Genomic DNA, 25,000 nt, shown 5'->3' on the forward strand with positions numbered 1-25,000 from the left:
TTACTTGACGACTTTGGTCTCTTGCTCTTCTCTTTCTCAGTTGAAAGTGGAGAGTCGCACAAAGGGCTTGTGCTCTTGCTGGTCTTGGAGGAATCTGAGTAGACGGTAAGCTCAAATGAGTTGTGCACATAATGACAACAGCCATTACTGAGTGAGAACTAACTCACTTGTTCCATTTTCATCTTTCCTACGTTTGACTTCCTGACTGGCCTCGTGGTCATTGATAACATGGTCCTGACAATAAATTAATAGGGCACAGTTAATGACGACTTGAGATTTAAAAAAGTAAAAAAAAAAAACAGCAACAACACTGACTCTTTTCCTCTCTTTACGATCTTTTTCTTCTTTCTTCTCTTTCATTCGTCCTGGTGAGTCTTTCTTCTCTGGCTCCCTCTCTCTGCTCTTGGATCGGTCGACAGAATTGTAGTTGACAGGGTTCTATAGTGGCATTTTAAGTAACAAAAACAACAAAGATAAACACTATGATTTTTGAAAATATAGTATGGGGACAATACAATGAAAATTATACACATAACACTACGAAACAGGAAAGGACATTTATAATTCTGTAAAATTCTTTTTCTGACAATGTAATATTGTCTATACTAAAAAGCAGCTAAAGCTATATGAACCATATTAAATAGTCACAGCTCAGAGGAGGTGGTAGAAAGCCATTCATACCTTGGTTGTGGACTCCTTGAGTTCGGTGCTATTGTCCTGTAGGGATGAATGGAGATGACACATGAGCTGGGAGGGGGTGGGGTGGGTGGACAGCAGTAGAGTCGAAGGGGTTGGGGGGGAAAAGGGAGCTGGTGCTGGTCAGATCAGCAGCAAGCCTCTCCCCTGACCTCTGACCTTTAAGGACTGAGTTTTTTTACAATGTTATTACAAAAGGAGATGTCAACATGTGGAATGTATTTACTAAAATAGCCCTGAGATAATAAATTACTGTGTATTATATTTTAAGTCTGATATTTCAGACAACATACATTATTATAAAAAACCTGCAGCACGTCTAAAGTGCAAGTGCTAAACTGTGCCTACAAGAGAGTACCTGTGGGTGCATTACTATTCAAATGTAAGTGTCAGCTACCCTACATACATTGTTCGACTGTTGCTGGAACTTACAGTTTAGGAATGATAAGACACTTGGAGCCTAGTTCTCTGGTGGAAGGGAAAAATAAGACCTATCACATGCTCTCAGTGGTTTGGGCAGCTCTCCAGGCGATTCAGGCTGTGCCCACACTCCCCCTTTTCTCCATCTGTGTAGGGTCAGGTATTTGGACCATTGGATGATTGTAAAACTGCAACATTCTCGGCTGCTCTCATCTGCTTGGAAATCCCATTCTCACTGCTTCCTTGGAGGTAGGTGTGACTGTCGATAAACGGCTGATGTTGGTGGTGGTGAGCTCAAGGGACCACTTCGGACTTGAATTTGAAGTACTGCAGGCCATAGCAACAAGCCAAAAAAAGGAGTGACGACTGAGCAGCAGCACAGATGCTCTGGACACCAGGCAACAATTGGACAAACATCCTCTGACACTTCTTGATCAGAAAATGGAGGGAAAAATCCACTGTTTTAAGTTGGAACTCTTCAACTTGCAGAAAAAGGACTAAACTAAAAATGACAGGCACTTTCTTAAGTATAAAAATACAGCTTCCAAAAATGTGAACAAAGGAAAAAGCCAACTCCCACAATATGGAAAGAGAAAAATCCACAGGAACGTACTTGAAAGAATATGTAGAAATTTTTTTTTAAAAGGCACACCGAAAACTTTTGTTGATACAAAAATAGAAATATTTCGATATGAAAATACTCAATATATACAATATTTTCTTGACTAAGTCCTGAAGGGTGTCCACCCTTTCTGTGAAACTTAATGCTGATGTCCATGGTATAATCTCCTGTGAATACAGGTCGGGATCCAGACACTTGCAGAAAAAAAAAATAAAAAATCCTCCTCAGTTTTCTTCAAAGCTGCTGGATTGCGTAACGGCAGGGAAGCTCCGGCAGACAGAGTAGAAATGGGCACAGCCTTCCTCAAGCCATACTAACCTTAACAGACGAGGAGTGGGATGGAGAGGAGTGGCTATCAAGCTTTCTTCTTTTGTGATCTTAAAACAGACAATTTATGTTTTAGAAAATGCAAATCATGAATATAGTAATAAAGATGAAAAAGTTCCTTACCCCTTTCAGATTCAGCCGACTCAGACCTAGGAACTGGCGTTTTGAGTGAGGTTGCTGCAGTGCTGCGGTCTCTCTCCTTACTCTTGGACTCCCTGGGCGCGTCAGGTTCTCCATTACCGGCCTTGGCCTTGTCGTCTTTGGCATTCTTGTCCTCGGTCTTGATGCGCTCAGCCTTGGGGGTCTTCTCCTTACCCTCGCGTGTGGCCCGCTCCTCTTTTCCTGTGCGCTCGTCCCTGTGCTTCTCTCGCCTCAGCTCGCTCTTCAGCTCCGGAGTGTTGGCTGGAGTCTTCTCCTTCTTCTCCTTCTTCTCTTTCCCGCTCTTTTCTTTGTCATCTTTCACTCCTTTAGTGCTGAAATAAGAGATTTGTCAGTTTTAGTATAATAAATTTAATTTAAATGCATTCATATTTAGAAGGTCAGAGGTATGTACCTATTCAGAGCACCATTTCCATTGCTGGTGGTCACTTTGGCCGCTGTACTGTTGGCTTTGCTGACTGGTTTTGTGGTCCCCTGAGATTTCTCTTTGCCTCGTTCTGTATATAAACCAAAGTATAATTGACTATACTGTTACATATTCATAGACTTAAAAAGTACACACAACTCTGACCTCCTTCCTCGGATGCCCCATCATCGGTCTTGTTTGTGCTGGTAGCAGTTTTTCCAGAGCCTCCTGGACCGTTCTGTTGACTGGCTGCGGTAGCACGTGCTGGCTGCTCTTTGTGATGAAACTCATTTTCAGGGACCATGTGCGACTTCTGGCTTTTCAATCGACCTGAATAACTGTCAGATGCAACAAAAGGTTTATACAAAGCAAACCACGAGGATAATGTCAACATTAGGATTAGTCTGATTATTTTAAGCTCAAGAAACCAGGCCAGGTTGTGAGCCATTTCTACTGTCAATATAGGAGTTAAAGAAAATTGGTGTTGGCATAAGTACTTAATATATGAATTTATATAGCAGAACCTATATAGATGAACCTATATGGCAGAACACAAATGCTAAATCATATAATGATAGAAATAAACAAGGAAAAATCAAAAAGAGAAAGCATGTTAAAAAAGGTAATTCATATAATGCTCCATAAAGAGCTGCTCAGCACACAATGCTGTTACCCCATTGCTAAGGCATAAAGGTCTGGCCTCTTATCCTTCTCTTCAAGACAGATCTTGTGAACACGACACTCCAAAGCTTGGCCTAGGTTCAGGACTTTTGGGTAGCAAGGCAAGATTTTGGTGAGCACAATAAGAATATTCCTAATGTGCGTATAGTCTCCCGTCTCCAAGCAGTGAACTGAAGCCTAAGAGAAAATCATAATGTAAATCAAATTAGACTGAAATTTAGATTCAATTTAAGTACTAGGAAGTAACTCACTTTCGTCAGCATATAGTGCCATTTGTGCACCACGTGTCTAAAGTTCTCATAGTCCAGCTGGTCTGCTTTGTGTCCTCCATCAAAACCCGTTGATCTGAAGATAGTTACGAAGCCAGGGTAGTTGCTACACTCCTAAATCCACACAAAATAATACATACATGTTTGCCAACACAAATAAATAAAGGAAAAAAGGACAAAAAAATAAAATGAAATAATAAAGTAAACCTTTTCATAGACAGCCCGGTCACTATGCCAGCGGGTCACAGTCTCCAACATGCAGCACAGGAAGCGCCCAAAGCGGTGAGACTCATTCTCTGTACAGCTAGCCACTGTATAGATGATGGCTGAAAAAACCTACAAAACAGTTGCACATTATAATAATTTCAATAAGTGTATACGTTCTTGTGTGCATGCTTGACATACCCTGTCATAGCATAGGAGGGTGCAGAAGTTGGGCGTCTTTTGCTGGTGAATCAGTTCAACAAAGTGTGCACAGTAAACGGCATCAATGGATGAGAAGATGCAACGTGGAAATAGGCAGAGTTGCAGGAATTTTGTTATCGTCTCATTCTTTGTTGATTCTAATGAAACAGGATAAACATCCTGGTGACATCAACTTTCAAAGTAGATTGACTGTTATATCATTTACATTAAGAGCATAAGAGTGCTATAAAGAACACTATAATATTTACAAGATTAGTCTCAATTTTGAAATGTATGTGAACACTTACTTGCTAATAACCAGTTATCTTTCTCTAGTTTGAGACGATGGAGCACTCTTTGAACATGTTCAGCCTGCTTCTTCTCTTCCTCTTGCAATTTCTCTTGCAATGCTGTACAGCGTTCCTTCTCCTTCTTTTTCTTATTTAGCGGCTACATAAAAGTACAGCCATCATCAGTGTCCATAACTTATTGCACCAAAAAAAGGGCTCTCATTCTGGAGCAAAACAGTTGCTGAAACTCACAATTTCAGGGTTATCCTCAATGGCTTTAATCTGAGCTTTGAGCTTATTGACCTCACGCTCATAAGCAGAATGTGGCACAGCCAGGTCGTACATAGTGAGGGACCAGAACGTCACGTAGAAATTAGGGCGCATATCTTCCCACACTCGAGTGGGGTGGAGTGACACCACTGCCTCGTGAACTGGGTTCATTACCTGTTCACAGGCTGCCACATATTTGTGTACCTTTTGCTGCTGACGGTTGCCCTTCTCTGCTTTCTTTAGTTCGTCATACTTGGACTGTAAAGAAGGTTACATTACTTAATCTGCAAATTACATATTGAAAAGATTGTTTTTTAACTCACCACTATGTGATGAGCATACATGGGCCTAGACAGAAAAAACGCAGCATCGTGTGGGGTGTGGAACTGGTTGCATAGAACATCAATAGGAGGAACACGTTTAATATAGTCTTCAGTGCTGAGGTTGGAGGCCAAAAAGCCACCAAATTGCACCAATGTGTCGTGACACTGCATAAACAGAAGCCAAGTTCAGTAAGACAGTGTTTAGGTAGTAATTTGATCAATTAAATTATGATGTACCTGATCATAGAGATGACCAACAAGTTTCAAGTGGTTCTCTCCACCTTCAAGAAAAACAACACCATTGCGTTGTTGCGCCATGAGTAAACACAGAGGTAACGCCAAATCATGTTCAAGCAGAGCATCCTTTAGACGTTGTGATGATTTCTTTGTATTTCTTATCTGCCCAAAATAGCCTCCCTGTGAACAACCAAAGGGAACGTAAGTGTAAGTAACATTTTTATGAAAATCTATCAATAGCATTAGGTCTGTACCTCAGCCTTTAGTTGCTCTCCTCCCGTCATGGCCTCCATCTGCTCTGCTGTCATCTCATCTGTAATCTCAATCCCAGCCATTTTCTGGACCACTTCTTTTAGGATCAACAGGTCAAAACTAAAGCCAAAAAAAAAAATCAATACTTGTTTGAATAGGCATTTGCTGAAATTTAATCATTCTGTATAATAAACAACTTACCTTTTTCCTGCCTTGAGCTGATTGGTCACATACTGAAGAAGCCCCGCCAACTCAATTGGGTACTTCCTGAACACAGCCCCACAAAGACTTGCCAAACCTAGAAATACATAGAAAAAAAAAAGATTAGATCAAAATATTAGTATTTTATAACAATTTGATTTATAGGGAATTGAGCATCTTACTCTGTAGCCAGGACGAGATGGTAGTGTCATCATGCTTCATCTTTTCCTTCTCAGGATTAGCAAGAGCCTCTATTATGCAATCTGAATACAGAGTTAGGGATGTATTTATATAGTAACAACACATTTCAATGACACATAATAGCCATATAACAAAAAAGCAGGATACAGGCCAGGACGTCATAATTAAGTGATGTGAGGTATTTTAATGAGTCGACAACTGGGACAATAAGGTTGTCGTACCACTGAATCTGAGACAACATCTGAAAAAGTATTTAAAAAGTTCATGCTTGTTAATTTCAGGGAATAAGTATATCAATATATCAAATTTTAATATTCCACTCACATAATCAAAGACAATCGTGGGATTGCTATGGCTCAACTTGCCAATCTGTCTTCCAGACTGCTTCACATTCTCTTTGGTCAGTCGCCTACAAAGAGCAAATACACACATTCAATAAGATATTCATTCATATACAAGAGGACATTCAAAAAGACAAGTATTGGGTTCGGTCAACAAGCATCCACCTTTCATGACTGAGTAATTTGCTTGAAAAATACACATTTTACCATTAAAATGTGATTTCAACACTCCATACTTACTTCATTATGTATCGGGCCCTTTCGATGGTCTGAGCTTTCACCTTGACCAACAGTGGATGGCTTAAATAAGTCTCATTCTTCCATTGTCCATATAATCGATACCTACAGATTATAAAAAGGATTAGTATCATGTAGGCTTAAAATTTTAGAAAACACAACAAATTCATGTCAAAACATATTCAGCATAACAGAGAATGCTTCTCACCTGTGCTGGTACGGGAACAATTTAAAAAGACCCCATAGTTCTTCTGACATGCAAGCATTGCACTCCATCAGGGACAGAGATGGCAGGAGCACCTGGTCTGCAATGCTGAGAAAACAACTAAGGAGTATTTCCTGTAATTAAAACAAAGCAAATAATATACATAACATTATGTTTCTTTAAGATTAAATAGAGTAAAATCAACATCCCCCAAAGCAAAACTAAAAAACTCACCAACTTCTCTTTGTCAGATTTGACATCACTTTGATACTATAAAACAAAATGTTTAATGTTAGTGTAAACCAAAATGTTAATGTGAACCAACCTAACATATCTGCAGAAGAAAGATACCTCTTTCATGAAACCTTTGCCTAAGCGTACTATTTTTGCAAAGAGGATCGGGTCGTGTGACAGGTGAGGACCCAGATAACCGAGCATGCTGAATGTGTCTCGCCGTAGGTCTTCAAAGTTCTCAGCAGGACGGGGGGCACGCTTGTTCCTCAGTGGCTGCATCACACACGCCCGGGCTCCTTTGGGAACACCCGCCCTATGTGGTCATTAAAAAAAAAAAAAAAGCCAATAAAATACAAGTTTGAAATATAGAATATATTGTGTCTAGTGTTACAGTTATAGTTACATACCTTCTGTAGAGTGGCTCTACAGTTAGGTGAACAAGCTGGCAAAGTGCCAAAGCAATGGCCTTGTGAGAAGTAGCATAGAAAGAAGGCATCTGGTCCATAATACACTGGGCATGGTGCCAGTCTCCAATTTTTAGTAATGCTTCTAACAGACCAAGCTTCTGGTTGTCAGGTGGCTGTTGGCACAAAACATGTTATAAGTATTTTTATTTAATTATTATTTTCAGTATCATTAATGCATATGCATTAAAAAGCCTCCATAATAAACAGTTCATTCAGATGTGTATTTTCAATGCTTAACCTTTTCATTCTTGTCATCATCTTTGTCTTTGTCCTTGTCCTTGTCCTTATCATCATTCTTCTCTGAAGGGAGGACAACCATCACAAGCTTGCGGGCAGTTTGTTTGGCTTCTGAGATGTCTCGCTTATATTCCTCTATAATTGCAGCATCTACTGGCATAAGCTAGTTTGACAAAAGAGGTAGTATGGTCAGACACACAGATGTCTGAAGCAAAACAGAACAGAAAAAGAAATTCTCACAAATCAGTGTTACTGTATATCAGCCTTACATGTACATAGAGATCTTCGAGCTGTATTAGATTATGGTTCAGTAAAGCAGCAGCAATGTGATAAAGTGACTTGGGCGTTTCCTCATTAGGCTCCTGGAAGCAGAAATTTTATTCAATCAAAAAGCAAAGCATGATGATTTTTTTTGTTACTACTAGTTTCTGTATAGAGGTTTTTTTTTTAAAATAGGCCTTACCTGATAAAATTTAAATTTAAATCCCAGAATGTGGCACAGAGTGAGGGGCTCACACATGTATGACTTGATGAGTGACAAGAAAAACTCATCCTGGTCTGAGCGACTCTCATAAACCTCTAGAATAATATCTAAAACTCGATTTGGATCCAAATTAAAGCACCCTACAGAAAGAAAAAAAGTAATTAGGAAGATAACCACAACCGCACACAAACTTGATGTTTCGAGGCAGGTGAGAGAATTGAATAGTGCAAGTAATTTTCATCTACCTCTAACACAATTATTTAGTTTTATCTATTTTTTACTACAAAGAAAATAAAGTGTTGCCTTCTGAACAGTACTAATGTGTATATGTATTTGAACCAGTCTGAATAAACAAAAGAACAATTTCACCAACCTATAAGAGACTTGATGCTTTCCAGAACAATGTGGCTAGTGATGTTGCCTGAAAGGTCTTGGCCCAACTCTGTTATTAGTTTGGCATAGCCCTCATTTTCTTCTCTCAGCAAGTTGAACTTCTGTTGCTTGTAGCTGGAAAAATGGAATACAGTTATAGGGGAAAAAAATCCAAGGGGATTTTTATTTTATTTTTTTTAAATTCATAACAAATGTCAAGCTTACAAAAGTTTAGTCTTGATTTTTACAATCTTTTGATTAAACTGATGTGCCTGTTTTATTAGTCCAAGAGATTCAAGGGTTTCTGGGTCAAGTCTTTCTTTGAGAATGACTTCAGGAACAAATATCTGAAAAAAAAAAAACTTTATTAACAAGCCCTATTACAAAATTATTATAGCTGTAATGAACTAATCTGATCCCTTACCAAACAAGCTACTGCTAGTTGTGTGTAGTGTTCACGTTTGTTCTTTTCTTCAAGTGCACTCGTCTCCAAGTCTGTGACAAAAACATAAAAGTTTATTCCACAATATTTTTATACAGTTGTGATAATTCACTATACAAAAACAAAACAAAACATAAATTAAAAATGATTTTACCCAAAATACTGAAAACATCTGCTAAAATTGATGGCATGTCACCTCTGAGTTCCTAAAGTCAACAGAAAAGTTTAATATAATATCTGTCAGAAAAAAAAAATGCTGTTAATAAAGATTTTTTTTTTAATTACGATAATTTCGCCAAGAACAGTAGCAACAAGATCCACTTTAAGATTGCCCTGTATAACCTGAGAGCAGAGCTCGTATAAGGCCGCCTGAATGTCTGCAGAAGACAAAACACACAAACATTAAAGTTGCTTGAAAACCAAAACATTATTTTGTAAAGTAAATTATACCTTTGATTTCACTTCCATGATTTATTTTCTCTGTAAGTTCTTTGCAGAGTTGTACACTAAAGAAAGAAATGCATTTAATTTTAATACATTTATAATGGACAGTCAGTCAAAACATCTGTGAGAGTTTGCCAATCTTAAACAAGTTATGGCATTTAGCTACAGATTTCTACACATAATTTGATCATCAGACAATACTATATTACATTGCTGTGTATATAAACACTTCATAATGGCATATATTGAGCATTGACACAGTAGCAAATACCAACAAATGGCTTTAAGTGCCAAAACAGATCATTTCCCTCCAGTTACTTTTAGCCAAAAGTAATTGCAACGCAGATGCTGGATGCTAACTCATGTTATTCCGAGGCGTTTTTTCATTTAAGTTAATCAGTCACATGTTGCATATCAAAACGTGCATGTTTTAAATCACAGCGAAAGGACTATCCAAACAAATTATTATAAAAGTTATTCACTAAAGATCCATGTTTACAATTGAGGCTGTAGTAGCTAGTTAGCACCTAGCTAATAGCAGCCAATAGCAGCAAATATGCTACAATTTGCTAACGATGCTAAATCGATAAATCTACAATTTTCTCTGGATTTAGTCAGTGGATTCGCTATTACCAATGGATCCAGTGTCTATATATCTAAACAAATTTACAGAAATTTGAATAAAAACACAAGGCGATCAATATCCCTAAGACTTTTAAGCTAGCATTAGCAGTCAACGGCACGCTTCTTCAATGTGAATCTTCTACGTCGAAACAGTAGACGCTCGATACAGTTTAGAATTGAAAGGAAATATTGAACTTAATGTTTGAATATGTACTCACAACTCATGCTTTCCTGATTTTTCCCAGTTTTTGATCCATTCAGCAGGGAGGGTAAGTGTCGCCATCTTCCATACACACAGCCCGGATGTGTCTCGGCTTACGGCGCACAGAGGGTCAAATGTGGCTAGCTCACTGTTAGCGCTGTGTGACTGCGCTGGAGGAACCGGTGTATCTACAATACAACGGCTTCGTCAACATTACTTACACTTAGTTCTATTTTGTCATTGGTAAATATATAATACTGGACATGATGGTGCTGATTTTTGTCACTGAGAAGATGGTGTTGTCTTTCTTAGATTCCCCCCATATCCCCATGCTTTGCACCTTGACATAAGAGGAAGACAACCTGTAATAATCTGTCTATTAGTGATAAGCAATGCGTAAATCATAGCCTAAATAATCTATCTGCCTGATACAGTTTGCCATTATAGGCTTACACAACATATAAAAATAATCAAAGATACATCACACCTGCATCAAGATCATTTAGATGAGACGAGACAACAAAGGCCCAATATAACAATTTCACTTGTGTGATACAATAGTTAATCTGAATCAAACAATTAGATCTCGAATTGTAATCCGTCTTGCAAATCAATTTTGTTATTATCTTATTAGACTGTAGTTTCTTTTTAGAAGTAAAGTACTTTGATGATTTATAAAACAGCTAATAAAACATAAGACAAAACCTACATTAACCTAAAGCTATGTCTAAAAAACATGGGGAGAACAAGAAAAAAAGAAGAAAAAGAAAGAAACGAGAAAAGACTCATACGACAGACCTACTTATTTTAATTATATAAGCCTACAGTCTATATTTGAGCTATAGCTTACATATAGGTACTGTTTCTGAATTAACTAATTTATACAATCCATCCAAACATTCAAGAACTTTGCTGAACACATCATCCAAACCAAATGACAAATGTTCTCGACTTGATGCTGTGGGACACAGGTGTCAAACATACGGCCCGGGGGCCAGATCCGGCCCTCCAAAACCTTTAATCTGGCCCTTGGCTGATTTTTTACGAAAATATTTTAATAATATTTTCTATTTAAATATTGGTAATTTTCTGTGGTGTTTATCACAGCAGCATCTCCAGCATCTCAGAGCAACACAAATGAAGACTTGTCTCTTTCCAAACGCTCTTAAAGGACGATTGTTTTGACTGTTGACCGTGACACCCTCATCAGAAAAATGTCCAAAATGAGAAAAGTGGAGCCAAGTGCAGGATTTTCCAAGAAAAACTGACTTATTCCTATTTGCATACAAGTTCATGTTAAGACTTTGTGTTGAAATTGCATTTTTCTTAAAGTTTCAGGTTGTTCCTAATATAATATTTTGTAAAAGAAAGAGTTCATCAATTAAAAAAGATTTCTGTAATAGATTTGTGTTTCTCTGCACAAATATTTGAACTTATTGTTATTTTGGGGTTTATATGACATGAGTTTTCTGATCTGGCCCCTTTGGGATCAAAGTAGGTTGGATACGGCCCCCGGACCAAAATGAGTTTGACACCCCTGCTGTAGGACATGGTGGTGGTAACTTGCAATTCTTGCATGTAACTTGTACTCCACCTACTGACCGAATCATGTTTTGCAGTAAAAGAGCTTAATGCCACCTACTTCTCAGAGGGCATGCCCTATCTCTGACACCACAAATAATTATTCTTAACAACAAAAACACTGGCTGACAAGTTTATGTTTTCAATTGGTGTTGATTATCCAACATACCCTATCTTTAACTAATAAAGCTTAATAAAAATCAGAGTCATTGTTATTATTATTAAAATGTATTTCAAGTGATGCATTCACAGTAGTTTGAGCTGTCGTTCAGATCTTCAGTCTTGTTAACTGTCAATACAAAAGCAATAACCTTACCGCTACTTACAGCATTGATATTTTATTGTTTCATTATATATTCTTTTAAAGCCACCCACAGTTAGTAAATTTGACAAAATTTCTAATAAACATTTTTTCCCGTCACATACTTGTAATGTGCAAATACAACTAGGCCTACATCTTCAGAAGGCTAATTTTGTGCACAGAAAACATGAGCGTCACATGGGAATCAAAGAGATGGGTTGTTTCTGTAGAAGAGTCATATTTTACACAAACTCATTGAAGAAGCTGTTTACAGTTCCTTCAGGCGTCTCCTCCAAAGACTGGTGTTCACAGTAGGATGGCACCATCAGAAGATCTGGCTCCTTGATTTCATTCTCAACTTCCATGGTACTGTACATAAATAATAATGGCAGCATTATTTTAAACAAAATGATCAAACTAAATTTAAAATTGTGGATAATTGTTGACTGACCTAAACAAAAAGGATGTGGAGTCTGTAGAGTACAGTGTGGTCACAGGCAAACAGCCCATAGTCACAAACATGCTAAAGGTACCTATAGAGGATAAGCAATATATATATTAGATATAGATTGTCAGAGTTGTGCTCTAATGCATTGTTCATTTCATTCACTTCTTTGTCAGTCACCTTTGACATTATGCATTGATCCTGTCCACATATTCACTTTCAGACCCTCTCCTTCGATGCTTGCACTGCCAGTGGTGACTGTGGTACAAAACTTTGCATCATCTGGGATATCCAGAGGGTGATCAACAGAATGCAGTGACTTCTTCTCACAGCTTTGGTTCTTGGCATCTATTTCATAGAATACACCCTGTAATACAAACGAACCATGACTCAAAGACTTATTCAAGGGTAATTACTGCTCTGGTCTAAGTGGTTAATCTGAACTGATTTAATAGGGTTTTTTTTCACAATTTTTCAAAAAGAATAAAAAAAAAAAAAAAAAAACTTGAATAAAATGTTTTAACATTTTTCACAATCATAAAACGACTATAATCAAGGCAGGCTTTTAATCAATCCCATTTAAACACAAATAAAATTAATTCCTCTGACCTCTGCATGCTCAACACAACAAAGGAAAACTGATGGACTGGCTGTAAATCTCTTGATTCAAAAGACCTAAGATGATCATTGGCTATAAGAAATTATTGGATTTCAATTCTTCGAAAATGTTTTTAACTACACCACTAACTCAGAAAGAGGTCCTGCAAGTAAGTCCTGTTATGTTAGACTTGATGTGGATGATTTTCTAACCAGTATTTAACATTTGATTGTTCAGAATCAAACAGCACTTACTTTGTCAAAAAACATGAGCAAATCCAAACCCAAAGAACTGTTTGTGGGGTGGCTCTCATTGGATCTGAACCGTAGTTTCTTTCCTGTTGAATCATAGGTAAATGTCCCATGTGTTTTTATTTCACCCTTGAGCGACATCTGGTTGAGAGAAAACTATAGATGATACAAATGATGCAACATGATATTTCTGTACATTGTGAGTGCTTCTGAATAGCTAACTTACCACTGACATCTGTCCTGTCATGTTGGGTGAGTCTGAAAAAGAAGAGCATAAGTTAATTGCACTCAGCACAACACTGTGGATCAGAATTAGTCTGTTACATACGGCATGGATGGGTGTGGTGATCTGCATTAGTGGCTGTCAAGCACACAGTAAAGACAAGAGTAAGAGTTGCAAACATGTTCCCTATTTGCAGATGCCAAATCAACAGATCACCCAGATGATCCTAAACCCAGTGAGGCTGAAGCTAGAGACACTTTTATAGGAACACTGGGCTTGTATAACCCGACCCATGAATGATAATGGACCCTTGGTGTCTGAAACCAAGCTGAGTAAACAGCATCCCTCTTAGCTGGTGGTAAACTCAGGCACAATATTTTTATAAACTGATTTCTTCAAGTGACTCCACAGCTGTCCTTAATTGTACTTTCATAGAACCCCAATTGACCCCGTTATTGTCGGATATACTATTTAAATACTATGTATACTATATCCATGGTTGTACAGTGAGATTTCTGCCATCTCCAAGCCTAGTAAAAAGAAAAAGTCTTTGTCAAAAAACTATGTCAAATCAATATGTGAGAAGGTGTGACTTTTACTGTTGTTTATGGTTGTTTAATTAAATTTAAATGATTTTTGTATAGTCCAAAATCACAACAGCAATCGCCTCACAGGTCTTAACAAAATTGTTGATATAACAAAGAGAAAGTTACAAAATCTAAAAGTGAAACAATCATTGTAACAGACAAGCAAATTAAGCAACATTCCCAAGGGTGGTTCCCAACTGTTTCTGTTGCAACCCCTTATGGTTTGTCTCACCATAGAGTGCCCCCATAAGTCGGGTACTATGCGAATAAATCTGTCATTTGTTACTATTATACTTTAGTTTTAGTGATATTGATGTCCAAAATCATCAACATTAGTGTAGTGTATATCAGCTCTGATTTTAAATGTAAGCTTTGAACTTGAGGTGTCTGTGACACTGTTCATCCAACTATAATAATCTAAAATCTCTTAGAGTTCAGAGCAGGTCACACAGCTGGCTTGTACTCATTGCCACAGCAAACAAACAACTTGTGTTTTGGTTTGCTATGACTACGTCATGCTATACGGTATATTTAACTTTTTCAAGTCTATACAAAGTGATGTATTTGTTATAGAGTCAAGTTTAATGCTGCAGCTTTTGAAACTCATATGTTTATTACAGGCAACAATAAAGTGTGATGTTAAAGCTGCCATCTGTAATTAGCGACCTGTTGCATTCTCACATTACACCACTAAATGGTATCTACTTTGTCATTTATTCATTCACTAATTTATGTTTTTTAAACACTGTAGCCTACACATAGCTCACTTCAAATAGGAAGTTGAGATGCATTTCCTTCCTGAAATTTATTGAAATTCACTGAAGTTTGTCTGAAACCATGAATGAGAAGCAGACTGAAAGCTTGTAGAGACTTGTGCATGTGAAGGAGGAAGTTTTGACAAGGGAAGACCTTACAATTCTCATTTAGAAGAAAAGGTCACACACTTGTCTGTCTGTGAGTCACCCATTAAGTTTCTGAAATGATCAAACACTGAGAATGTGGGAAGGGGACACTATGTACACTGGCACTAAACATGGGTGGCCGTTTGGATAGTTAACATATTTTCTATTGCTGCAATTGTACATTAATGTTATTGTTGTCAAGATCTAATCATTATACAAACTGTTCACCATTTACATTCACCTCTGTTGTAAATGATCAAATGATCAACAATTTGAGAATGACTGAAGTCCAAGTTCATTTTACTGTATTTTTAACTTTGATCATATTTATCACATATTTGCAGCAACGTGGTTCAAGATGCTGATGTGAAGTTTGCATGTGTTTCATTATGTTGTTTGGGTGGTCTCCTCCAGCTAAGGTATGTCCAGCCAAGCTTAAGATCTGAAGGTGAGTCCCCAGGCACCAACTGTTCTTGACAGGTTATCCCAGAAGCATTGAAGGATGGTCAAATACAGTGGAATAGAGTGGAAAAATAGAGTGGAATAATAAACACTTTTATCACAACTCTAACAAATATAACATGGGCTGTTGGAACATAACTGATCCTTCAGTCACGATAATATATCTCAATATTCTGACAAATGAAACATGAAAAATATGTTAATTTACAGCTTCAGAGTTACACAGCAGGAAACCCACTTTCACTGTGAATGTGTGACCATTGAACTCACTGAGGCTTTCCCTGCATGTGATAAGCTGCTGTTTCCTACAGTGAGTAGTGTCGTGCTGAAGTGAAACTGTTTCAACAACCACAAAGAGGTAGGTGGAAACCCTCCCACTCTCTGTTGCTACGATAGGAATTTACATAAACTTTATTCAAATGTTCAGCTGTTTTGAAATGTGTACAAAAGAACTTACCTCAAGTTGCCAGTTTCATAGAAAAGTAATGTTTTTGCTCAAAGTTTCACTCACTGTTCACTGTTACTGTGGCATGTGCCAACAAATTTTCACAAACAAGTACAGACAGATGATCGTAGTTTCTTCAGTTCCATAATAACTGTGTGGAATGACTTACTGGAATTTACACCAAGCAGGACACTTTTCATTAGGAAACACTTTTATTTAAAACCAAATAAAATAAACTGTATGTAAGAGCACATTTTCAACAATACACTGTCTTTACTACTCTATATTATTAATAGATAACCAAGCAATTATATGTTGCTGTTTTACTACACAGAAGGCAACAAACAACAACACACCTCAACACATCATGGTTTTTGAATGAATGATAAGTCATCCACTTGCAATGTCAAGTTTTTCTTATATTGAAAATACCCTCAGTGCAAGGTTGATTTTATTCAGAAAACTGTACCAGTTTTTACACCAGTACAAAACATAAAGCCTTTAAAAGTAAAAACTTTAGTATACTATTAAATTACTCTTTCCTGAGATCTGCTGTGAAGATCGTACCATGTGCATCATTTTATTTAAAATGATGCTCAGCCACATTCACTGGTACATTATGGATAATATAAATGATGCTCATAAAAAGTAAAGTCTGGACATTTATATTGCAAAAATTAGCCATATCAGCTTCAACCATCACATATATTCAAACTCATCTCACACACCAAGTTATGAAAAGCATACATCTTGAGACTTCCTCGAAACAAACATTGTGTTTTTCATACTATTTTCATTTCTAAATTTCAATTGATAAAAACATTATTACTATAACATTTATGTAAGAGTGTGTTTTCAGATCAGATGGTTCATGTACAAAATCATGACCTAATATGTAGGTGTTGTTACATAAGGACTTCCTCAGTCAACATGAGTGGTAGAATCATAGAGACAGAAAGAAAAAAAAACTCCAAAACCTGGAAAATGAAAGCAAGACAACTGGAGTAAACCCCTAATATATAAACACTTCACACCAACACAGCACCATGAAACAACTGCTTTGCTCTGTACTTCAACAAGGTAAGCTCACTATTGTCAGTGAATGAATGGCTTATTATGATATACATGGATATTTTTCAGTTTGGACCTTAGACAACATATTGATGGTACTTGTTTTGTGTCATATTCAATCAATTATTATATAAATTTAAACATCATAACATACACTGTCAGTGTCTAACTGGGTGTATTCGGGGTGAGGGCAGGTTTGTTTATTGAGAAACATTTTGACACATGTTGCTTCACTTGTTTTGGTTGGTGTTTTTATCACTAGTTTGGGCTAACTACTTCAGATTAGATTAGGGTACTGTTGTTCATTGAATAAAAGATAATACAAGTTATAATTTATAATCTTTTTACATTTAGTTCTCTTTTGTATGCAGTAGGCCTTTTTGTAAATTGTGTAATACGTTCTCATTTTAGATCACATCACAAAATGAACCAAAATATTCTGCTTACAAATGCTGAATATTGAACTTTTTATGTGAAATAATAGAACTAAGTCGAGGAAGGAGGTGATCTTAATATGTTGTTTTACTTTTAAATGAAAGATGCAATGTTGGTGGAAAGGCTATACAATAATTTAAAATGCAGTTTTTACTTTGTAGCTACTGTTGTAATTTAACATTGGCATACATATACATAAGGGTTACAGCATGTTCCTTATGTTCTATTGTAAAATTACACATTTTCATTTGTTTGTAATTTTACTGAAAATAATGTTGTTTGGGCAGATGACTCTTTGGTGGCAGGCTCTTATCCTCTGCTTCTCTCTGAGCTGTGTCCACTGTCTCCCATCTGCTGTTCTCCACAACAAATACATCACTTCTTATCGACTCGCACAAGTCACAAGATGTAGAGTCCAGCAGCTGCTAATGAGATATGTAAGTCCTTCAACTCTTAATGGATTTATTACATTTTAACAACTAATTTACTCAATATATGTTGAACAGAAAGAAGAACAGTTGGGAACCAAAGACTACGAGAACAGGAGTGAGCATTTGAAAGACCTGCCATCACTCTCTACTGATTTCTACCACTGGCTAAAACTGACAGTAAGTACATGAACCTCTCAGACTGTAGTGACGACAGACAGAGAGAGATTATATTATTCTGTAAATGCAAACTAATCACCATCATTGATTAATACAAATATTGCATAGACTATTAGTAATAATATAATGCAGTACAACAATAGAGCAGAGGAGGTAATGTGACAGTAATGAGAGAGTTTGTAAACCACACACTGTTATGTGCTTGTCTCCAGGATGAGGAGCGACTGGGAGCAGCTCTCTCAGACACGCAGGCCTTCTGGAGCATGCTGCAGTGGAAGAGGGAGCAGATTAGATCTGAAGACAAACACAGCACTTTGCCTCAGAGCTTTCAACACATCGAGTGTGACATTCGGGATCTCATAACAAAAATCAACAAGCAGGTAGGCCCCCAAATCATTTATCAGAAATAAAACTAAACAACAGTACTATAACATGCAAGTAAAGTCTTTTAATTTAAATGAATTATGAATGTATTCAAACTTCATTCAGCGCCATCAAATCTGGGACTAAACTGGGACTAAACCTAGACTAGATTAGAACTAAATGAGTACTAGAATGGGACCAAACCATATCGATGTTAGAACTCAAAGCTGAACGAAAGCAGGGCAGTGTAACTGCCCCTCAATCAATAAAAACAATATAAAACAACTCCAACATTAGCTTCAACTGCAAATATACTTTTACTTATTTAACAGAAAGTATTTCACTCAAATGAGAGTGAAAGTACATTTTCAAAAATGTACTAATGGTACATTTACCCCAGAGTACACGTTATGCTTCCCATAATGGTACAATGTTAGTACATAAGCAATGAAAATTCTGGTGAGTCATATTGTCAGCTGTAATGCAGGTGTCTAGTTATGATATTAACTCATCACTTTCACTTATTCTCCTTGCTGTTATGGTGTGAGAAGCTCTGTCAGCCTTAACTCATTAAAATCATGAGACTTCCCCATAGTGAAACCAAGCTTACCTCAACTTCTAGTAATACTGAAACTCAACTAAATATGGACTAAATGAGGTTTATTTGAAACACACCGTAAAATGAATTTTGAAATAATTATTTAAATCTTTCAAACTTCCAGATTTTTGTCTTTGCCACTTTTTGCATAAATTTTCATGTCAAAGCCAACCATTTGTGAACAATCATTACCTGATTTACATCATACATGACTGTTAACATTTAATTTCAATAATCAGACAACTCCATTAATCAGATGATCAGATGATAAGATTTGTGATGTACATGTAAACAGAGCTGGTGTCTAATTACATCTAATCATTTCCCTTGTAGATGAACTACACTGGCTGCACTTCTACGAGACCACACACTACCAGAGGGCACAGAGCTGTTGTCCGTAGCAACAATCATACACAATGGGACAGTCGAGTGGAGGGGTACATCATCCTGAGAGATCTAGACCTGTACCTCACCAAACTTGCCCGGGACTTTCTCCTCCTGGCAACCAAAACAACTCCAACTCAAAGACAAACAGAAAAAGGCATCATGAAGTCTTAAGGGGGACAACCTTGACTAATTATAGAGAGGATTATATGGGGTATTTCCTAAGGTTTCAGTCATATTTAAAAAAAAACTGAGAGAACATTCCAACTTGTTGTGTTAAAAGCACTGAACTTTCCAGAATGTATTTTGTTATTTATGCTATTTATTTGTAATTTATTTATTGAAAAATGTATTTGTTACAATAAAGATTTACTGTTTATTACATGGATATTAATAAAGAGAAAGCATTGAAGCTGTGGCAACTTCATTAAAGTTATTTGTGAAAAACAGTGATGAGAAATATATCTTCTTTGCAACTGCGTGACAAAAGGACCTTTTGAGTGGCGGTAATCCACACAGAATGCTGCCTTGTGTTCCTTCATGTGTTATTGATGTAAGGGGCAGTCTGTTGACAGATATAAAAACATCACATATGATTTCTAATAAAAAAATATATATATATTTTTTTTTCATCCAATTTGAATTGACTTACCACCAGCAGATGTCCTCTTTTGCCTTTGACCACACTCAACTCAGAGCCCCTGGTAAAATCAATGAAGCCCTCTCTGCCACGAGCTATGACAAACCTTATGCTGCAAAAGATTTGAAATTAAATTAATTATTGTAATATTTACCTAAAGTACAGTAAACTTAAAAAAAGAGAGACTATAAGACTATATTCGGCCAAATGTAAAAAATGAACATTCAGATACTGTCCTCACATGAATTTATCAGTTTCAGATTATTTTTACAAAGACAAATATTCACAATGTGTCTTTTCAGATGATGTAACTGTTCCAGTTGGTGTTGGTACACAAAGACATGGTTTTATGGCAAATGTCAAAAAGGAAAAAGGTTATTTGATTTTATGAAGAGGCTAATCATTGGACCTGACCTGCCCGAGCTAATGTTCACGTAGTTGGTCTTGTTTGCCATCAGGGCTAGTTTTGTCACCAGTTCGATCACATGGGTGCAGTGCAACACTATGTCACCCTACAGAAACACAGACACAGTCACATTTTAAAGAAAGAACACCAAAAATAGTTTTATTTAGTGTTCCATTTTTACCTTCTGCTTCTTGTCCTCATTGGGCATGTGCAGGACAATCATCCCATCACTGAGGGCACTTACAGAGATGCCTGTTTGAAATGGACATTAACATTCACCATAACATTTACATAATGTCCATGTTGTCGTCAGTGTTGCGAACTAACATTATTGTAATCATATTCCATTGAACACACGTGTTTCTCACCCCTCAGAGCGCTGTAGTCGATTTTCTGTTTGATTTTGGTCCTGTCCACAAGCACAGCAAACGTGTTGGTTAGGAGCAGCTGTCGATGGCGACGCTTGAACCCTCTTCTGTCATATTTAACAACTGTCACACCGTACTGAAGAACATACAAGTGTTACACACACTCAACAGGATTATGTTTCAATGACTTAAGTAACTCACCTGTACTTTGTCATTACCAAGTGTCTGAACAACTTTGAGATTAATGTGTTCACGTTCTAATGAAACAAACAAACAAACAAACAAACAAAACAGTAAATGATGATAAAATTGCTGTTGCAAAAAAGCACTGTTTGCTTACCGAGCCTGGAGTCCAAAAACAGCCTCGGTACACTCATAGGATAGCTGTCCTTTTGATCCATAAACATCTCACTAGCTGCAACTTTCTGTGTCATCTGTACACAAAAATAAATATAAAAAATTATAAAGAACTATTTCCCTAATTAATTCACTTATATTTACTTGTTTTTTCCATTCAGGCTGGATGCTTCTGCAGTATTTTGTCACCATATTGCACAGGTGAAGCCTTTGTAAATGTTCAGAAGCCTGTCAATGAATAAAAAAAGGAAATAAGTTATAATACTTGTAAATTCAGGGTCAGGTGAGTTTGGTACCTATAGGTAGATTTGTTGAGCAGTATTAAGTTGACTAAATGTAAAAATGTAAAGAATATATCAGTGTCAGATTGGTTATTGTACCTCTATGAGTGAAGGAGGAGGTGTTGGCCAGTTTTTGTCCAAAACACTTTTGGGCAGGTTTTTGCTCAGCTTCATGAGAAAAGAGCGGCGTACGTGATCGATGAAATACTCATTTTCAGAACAGTAATCATTGTGACGGTAGATAAAACCTTTAATGAATCTGGCAACGTAAAATGTAAATGGCAAATTTACACAGAGCCAAAATATTTCTGATAATTCCAAATAAACACAGTTTATTTTACTTGCGTATCAAGTTGGCAGCTTCCCTTCGCCTCTTGGCCCGTCTTCGTGCCTTCATGCCTCGCCAGAAAGACTGGATCACAATCACTACAAATACACAAGCTTTGTTTAAATCTGATCCAGTCTATTAATACAGCTATTACACTACTGAAATGTGCTGTAATCTCTGAGTTATTTTGCCAACCTGCATGTCTGATGCGCTTGTATTTGGCTCTTTCCCTGTATCCTCTCCAAGATGTTTGCAGGGTCAAGACTATTATGACAAAAAAAAGATTATAATTTTATTTTATTTTTTTCCTGTTGTGACTTTTGTGATTGTTTCTACATTTTACTCACCAATCTCAGGCTTCTTTGCTTCCAAAGCATCTTCTGTGTTGAAGAGAGTTTTCGGAAAACGAATGAAGATTTTTGATCTGGAGAAACACAAATGACATTTTTTATTTGAGTAAGAGATGACATATATAATGTGTATTTTGACTACCTGCCGAGTTTATATTCTTCTTGTTTGTAGCCTAGATGGTTCACCAGTGTAGATACCCCATCAGCAAGTGGACCATGCCAGTTTGGCCATGTCTCTGGACAGAGTGGCTTATATCTAAATATTGTACACAATAAACACATGAAATACTATAATAATATAATACATGATAATAGCTTAAGTATATTGTTTGAACAGAGAAAGGACTTACCTCTGGAGGAAGGCTTCAAATCGACGTCTGTAGGCAAAGCCAGCTCTCCGGACACGCAGATTCTCCATTAAACCCAAGTATTTCACCTGGTGCCGGATCAGGATCTCATCAAATCTACCTATAAAGGTAACAAAATAAATGTTTGATTTGAATCATAATTGTAATACACAATCACCAAGTAATTCATATTATGCCTTTCACTGATGGTTTTATCTAACTTTATTTAAACAGAATATTAAACAGATAATTGATTAATGCTTATTGCTGTTTTTATTGTTGCAGGTTTTTGTTTTGTTTTAATTAAATTAAAATACCTGGTTGTTTGCAGTCATTTGGCTTAATACAGCGCACATAGGATGGCTCTTTGGACATGAGGATCTCCATTAGTTTCATAAGGCTATTTTTAAACTGTGTTGCGGCCTGTCAACAAGAGAAAGCATTACTCAGGGGATTTCTGTGTGAAAATGCTGAATTTATATATAGTGATTTTAACAGTTCAGTTATACTTCACCATTTCAGGTCGTTTCTGGTCAAAGACTTCCTCTCTTCGGAAACAGTGACTAAGGATCTGGTTGTCTGACTGACACATAACCTAAGGCAAAAAGCACCTCACATGTGAACAACCACAAATGAAAACTTCAAACCTCAATTTTCCCAGTTAAAGAAAAATATTCCTAAATGTTTTAGTTGCTTTACCTCCTTTAAATTCCTGTTTAGTGAATCATTATTTTTATCCAGAAAACCTTAAACAAGAGAAGTTATTATGATGAATATCCTACACAGTTTTTGTATATCATTAGATTCAATAACATACCAGTAACATTGTAGTTCACCTCTCCTGCATAGTGCAACAGTCTAAATTCCTCTCTGTTCATCACTCTGCGTATTTTCCCATTGGCCAACTTGTGACTGTATGTAGATAAATAAGACATGTATAAAATGCAATACTTTTGTATAATCTAATTTTGGTTAAAATACTTACGTGACAAAATGTGGATGACCACCAAGTGAGTCCTCCAGTTTCTCCAAAAATGAAATGTCACATGTTTCCCCAGGTCTCAGACACTCCTCATCCTAAATTACAACAATAAGACAATTTAAAATATGATTTTTTTTTTTTTTAAGTCAAAAGTCTGTACTTTTAAAGTACAGTTAATCATAATTACCAAAATGGAAATGATGCCTTTGTGCTTTTCTTCTATAAGATCACAAATGATCTTGTTGTCAAAATATGTCACTGGTTCCCACTAAAAATAAATACAAATAATTTAAATTTGTTTGTCACTGTCAGAATAAAAATTAAATGGAGTTTAGCTTCACCCTAGTCGAGCAGCAATAACAGATAACAACACTTGGTGTCATCGCAATTACAGGATAGGACAAATTACTTTGACAGTTTGTGGAAAACTTTATTGATGTTTAAATATTGTAGACCTTTTACCAAGATAATGACACATACCGCAATCCCCTCTGTCTCATACTCCTCCTGTTCAGATCTGAGAGTGAGCTCGATAAACAGTTGCTGCAGCTTCTCATTACAGTAGTTGATGCAGAATTGCTCAAAACTGTAAAAAAAAAAAAACAAAAAAAAAAACCATAATAAATTATACCAAAAGACTATGGTAGATTATGGTAATTAAAGGTTCTCCATGTAACTTTTTGGATGGTGTCTGCCATCTGATGGTCTCCAAAGATGTTAATCAATCAATCAACATCCCAAAATAGGAATTGGAACACACTGTAGCAGTAAAATACAATACAGTAAGCGCACACAAAGGTCTCAGTGCAACTCAACAATCAAACTCATCCAGTGTCAGGGCAGTTTGAGTAGCCCTGTGTGTCTTCTGTGTCACATCACAGCAGCCTCAAGGGGGCGCCAGGTGAACTCTGGACACACAACAGGAAAACCTCTCTAAGGCTCTCTCTCACTCTGCCCTGTTGTTTTGGTTGGTGATGAGTCGCCATGGATCCAGGAAAAACAAACTGCTCAAATCACACAATTCAATGGTCCTTAACTTTAGTCCTTTTAACTGCACATGCTGCACTTCTCAGTTGGTCAGCCAGTCAGCCACAAGAGCAGTGAACCACAACCATGGCACCCACAGAAACATTTTTGCCTGAAAGGTTCCATACTTCACAGATCCGATCAGTAACTGTGAAGAGGTGACACTTTTCACATTGTATGAAGTTAATTTTAACCAATTAAATACTCGTTACAATACAAAAGCAAAATAGGTAGAGTTTAATGCCATACTGTGAATATTCCAAGCAAAGCAATAACATCACCATGGAGACAAGCGACAGAACCTCTGCCAGAAAAGTTACATGGTGCACCTTTAAGCTAGAAAATAAAGGATACCTATTGTTCTGCAACACCTCAAAACCATAGATATCAAGTAGTCCTATTACTGTGGATGCTTTGCCGCTCTGATAAATTTCCTCCTGTGTTTAAAGTGATAAATAATTTTATATGAACAAAACCACATCAAAGTACATGCAGTTCACATCTTTTAACTTTACCTTGACAGCTAGTGATTGGTTGATTTTCTGTACCAACCATGTAAAAGTGCGGCCATAAACAGCTTTGGCCAGGGCATCCCGAGCTGAGACAGCCTGCT

At 36.9% G+C, this 25,000-nt stretch overlaps 4 protein-coding genes across 7 annotated transcripts; 1 reads left to right on the forward strand and 3 right to left on the reverse strand.

The window, feature by feature from the left end:
* Positions 1 to 1,729: 1,729 nt before the first annotated feature.
* thoc2 (THO complex 2) lies at positions 1,730 to 10,218 on the reverse strand. Its single transcript, XM_055150688.1, has 32 exons — positions 10,065 to 10,218; positions 9,229 to 9,284; positions 9,064 to 9,155; positions 8,933 to 8,984; positions 8,761 to 8,831; positions 8,562 to 8,683; positions 8,338 to 8,471; positions 7,944 to 8,104; positions 7,750 to 7,842; positions 7,482 to 7,643; positions 7,184 to 7,356; positions 6,894 to 7,089; positions 6,777 to 6,812; positions 6,546 to 6,676; positions 6,341 to 6,442; positions 6,084 to 6,168; positions 5,907 to 6,000; positions 5,741 to 5,821; positions 5,559 to 5,655; positions 5,360 to 5,477; positions 5,106 to 5,285; positions 4,869 to 5,033; positions 4,528 to 4,803; positions 4,294 to 4,435; positions 3,986 to 4,143; positions 3,788 to 3,916; positions 3,563 to 3,694; positions 3,304 to 3,488; positions 2,796 to 2,968; positions 2,619 to 2,721; positions 2,189 to 2,538; positions 1,730 to 2,115 (listed from the first exon to the last, which is right to left on the reverse strand). The coding sequence occupies exons 1-32, from the start codon at positions 10,127 to 10,129 to the stop codon at positions 2,042 to 2,044; spliced, it is 4,188 nt and encodes a 1,395-aa protein (XP_055006663.1). The 5' UTR covers positions 10,130 to 10,218; the 3' UTR covers positions 1,730 to 2,041.
* Positions 10,219 to 11,918: 1,700 nt separating this feature from the next.
* On the reverse strand, positions 11,919 to 15,916 carry LOC110168177 (ependymin-2-like). Of its 4 annotated transcripts, XM_055150691.1 has the most exons (7): positions 15,856 to 15,905; positions 13,553 to 13,585; positions 13,451 to 13,482; positions 13,228 to 13,365; positions 12,556 to 12,742; positions 12,382 to 12,463; positions 11,919 to 12,299 (listed from the first exon to the last, which is right to left on the reverse strand). In XM_055150691.1, the coding sequence occupies exons 3-7, from the start codon at positions 13,469 to 13,471 to the stop codon at positions 12,173 to 12,175; spliced, it is 555 nt and encodes a 184-aa protein (XP_055006666.1). In that variant the 5' UTR covers positions 13,472 to 13,482; positions 13,553 to 13,585; positions 15,856 to 15,905; the 3' UTR covers positions 11,919 to 12,172. The 4 variants fall into 4 exon arrangements, with proteins under 4 accessions (XP_055006666.1, XP_055006665.1, XP_020789256.1 ...); XM_055150690.1 differs by having other exon boundaries at positions 13,451 to 13,585; positions 15,856 to 15,916; XM_020933597.2 differs by lacking the exon at positions 15,856 to 15,905 and having other exon boundaries at positions 13,553 to 13,661.
* An 860-nt stretch (positions 15,917 to 16,776) lies between these two features.
* On the forward strand, positions 16,777 to 19,714 carry LOC110168179 (uncharacterized). The gene is made up of 5 exons (XM_020933600.2): positions 16,777 to 16,923; positions 17,637 to 17,786; positions 17,856 to 17,957; positions 18,170 to 18,337; positions 19,252 to 19,714. The coding sequence occupies exons 2-5, from the start codon at positions 17,637 to 17,639 to the stop codon at positions 19,474 to 19,476; spliced, it is 645 nt and encodes a 214-aa protein (XP_020789259.1). The 5' UTR covers positions 16,777 to 16,923; the 3' UTR covers positions 19,477 to 19,714.
* On the reverse strand, positions 19,605 to 24,995 carry LOC110168103 (unconventional myosin-Ic-like; the record flags this gene model as incomplete). The annotated part of the gene is made up of 23 exons (XM_055150687.1): positions 19,605 to 19,867; positions 19,955 to 20,054; positions 20,357 to 20,454; positions 20,530 to 20,600; positions 20,717 to 20,852; positions 20,918 to 20,973; positions 21,057 to 21,150; positions 21,218 to 21,301; positions 21,454 to 21,613; positions 21,696 to 21,780; positions 21,878 to 21,946; positions 22,030 to 22,106; positions 22,175 to 22,288; positions 22,383 to 22,500; positions 22,697 to 22,802; positions 22,894 to 22,974; positions 23,079 to 23,125; positions 23,197 to 23,291; positions 23,365 to 23,456; positions 23,549 to 23,629; positions 23,842 to 23,947; positions 24,742 to 24,824; positions 24,903 to 24,995. Coding segments are annotated over 23 exons (2,073 nt in total), but the record flags the coding sequence as incomplete, so codon positions are not given.
* Positions 24,996 to 25,000: the final 5 nt, after the last annotated feature.

Source organism: Boleophthalmus pectinirostris, unplaced genomic scaffold (assembly GCF_026225935.1).
Source record: "Boleophthalmus pectinirostris isolate CB_2022bp ecotype Guang Dong unplaced genomic scaffold, ASM2622593v1 HiC_scaffold_1499, whole genome shotgun sequence".
Taxonomy (NCBI): Eukaryota; Metazoa; Chordata; class Actinopteri; order Gobiiformes; family Gobiidae; genus Boleophthalmus; species Boleophthalmus pectinirostris.

Excerpts from the sequence above, each read along its gene's own strand:
- thoc2 (XM_055150688.1), bottom strand. The coding sequence starts at position 10,129 with ATGGCGACACTTACCCTCCCTGCTGAATGGATCAAAAACTGGGAAAAA. Across the intron at positions 9,156-9,228 it reads TCATGGAAGTGAAATCAAAG|ACATTCAGGCGGCCTTATAC; the intron begins GTATAATTTACT and ends TGTCTTCTGCAG. Across the intron at positions 4,144-4,293 it reads AGATAACTGGTTATTAGCAA|AATCAACAAAGAATGAGACG; the intron begins GTAAGTGTTCAC and ends CTGTTTCATTAG.
- LOC110168177 (XM_055150690.1), bottom strand. The coding sequence starts at position 13,579 with ATGCAGATCACCACACCCATCCATGCCGTATGTAACAGACTAATTCTG. Across the intron at positions 12,743-13,227 it reads TGCTCATGTTTTTTGACAAA|GGTGTATTCTATGAAATAGA; the intron begins GTAAGTGCTGTT and ends TTTGTATTACAG. Across the intron at positions 12,300-12,381 it reads TCCACATCCTTTTTGTTTAG|TACCATGGAAGTTGAGAATG; the intron begins GTCAGTCAACAA and ends ATTTATGTACAG.
- LOC110168179 (XM_020933600.2), top strand. The coding sequence starts at position 17,637 with ATGACTCTTTGGTGGCAGGCTCTTATCCTCTGCTTCTCTCTGAGCTGT. Across the intron at positions 17,787-17,855 it reads AGCAGCTGCTAATGAGATAT|AAAGAAGAACAGTTGGGAAC; the intron begins GTAAGTCCTTCA and ends TATGTTGAACAG. Across the intron at positions 17,958-18,169 it reads ACCACTGGCTAAAACTGACA|GATGAGGAGCGACTGGGAGC; the intron begins GTAAGTACATGA and ends GCTTGTCTCCAG.